Here is an 853-nt window from a genome sequence, read left to right on the forward strand (position 1 = left end):
AGACTTCGCTCGAGCCCTCTTTCTTCCAGGTGTTCTAAGTGGAAAGCGAGTTGGAGTACGCATCCCAATCTCCAGGCTGTTTTGCGAGTCCAAAGTAACCACCCTCTTCAACATCGCCACTTCCTCTTGCGTCTGACCGTGTAGTCCTTCGCCTTCATCAGAGTCGTCGAGATTCGAGCATAGATTCTTCATTGCTTGAGTTCTTAGAGAAGGCGTCGACACGCCACTCCATTGCGATTCCACCGAGTCCTTCGAAGCCATCGTTTCCACTAAGTCACTCTCATTTGAGCCACCTCCACCACTTGCCTTGAGCACTTTCTCAATCAATAGAACGGACTTGGCGACCTCAGGCGTCAGCGCACCAATCTGCGAGTGGAAAGCTGCAAATACAGCAAGCGCACGGAGGAGCAGTCGAGGTGACCCGTCCGGCATTGCCCTGAGCACGGCTGTGCTGTTAGCGGCAGAGCCTCTCATCAAATAGCCAAGTACAAGCGACGTGCAACCACCCAGAATGACGTCCTCCGGACTCCAGTCGTCGCTGTCCTCGCCTGAAAATGCCCCGCTTGTACCCAGAGCTTCAGGCCTATCGATAAGGTGCTGGTATGACTCGGTGAAAAACTGAGCAAACAGGTCACAGCCAGCTTGAGCCGGCATAGCACCACCGCCACAACTCGAGGCAGCCAGTGTGTCACGGTTTTCCTCGCTGAGCTCAATGCTGTTCACCATGACGCTCAGTAGCAGTAAACACGAGTCGAACTCATTCTTTTTCTGTGTCGACGACTGAAGTTTGTGCGTCTCCATTACGCCCCACGCCTGAGAGAACGCGTTGACAAGAAGCTGCATGCCCTCAAGC

At 53.9% G+C, this 853-nt stretch overlaps 2 protein-coding genes across 2 annotated transcripts in view; one reads left to right on the plus strand and one right to left on the minus strand.

Annotated features, from left to right (window-relative positions):
• Window positions 1–38, plus strand: part of PPTG_10677 (hypothetical protein) — a gene marked incomplete at both ends in the record, with an annotated part of 762 nt that extends 724 nt beyond the window's left edge. Inside the window, one exon of the mRNA XM_008906081.1 lies at window positions 30–38. Within this exon, the coding sequence (XP_008904329.1) occupies window positions 30–38 (9 nt within the window). The remainder of the gene's footprint in view (window positions 1–29) is intronic.
• A 119-nt stretch (window positions 39–157) lies between these two features.
• PPTG_10678 (hypothetical protein) lies at window positions 158–843 on the minus strand (the record flags this gene model as incomplete). Its single annotated transcript, XM_008906082.1, has 2 exons — window positions 158–249; window positions 300–843. 2 exons carry the CDS (start codon window positions 841–843, stop codon window positions 158–160), a joined length of 636 nt encoding a protein of 211 aa, XP_008904330.1.
• Window positions 844–853: the final 10 nt, after the last annotated feature.

Source organism: Phytophthora parasitica (assembly GCF_000247585.1).
Source record: "Phytophthora parasitica INRA-310 unplaced genomic scaffold supercont2.22, whole genome shotgun sequence".
NCBI classification, from domain to species: Eukaryota; Oomycota; class Peronosporomycetes; order Peronosporales; family Peronosporaceae; genus Phytophthora; species Phytophthora nicotianae.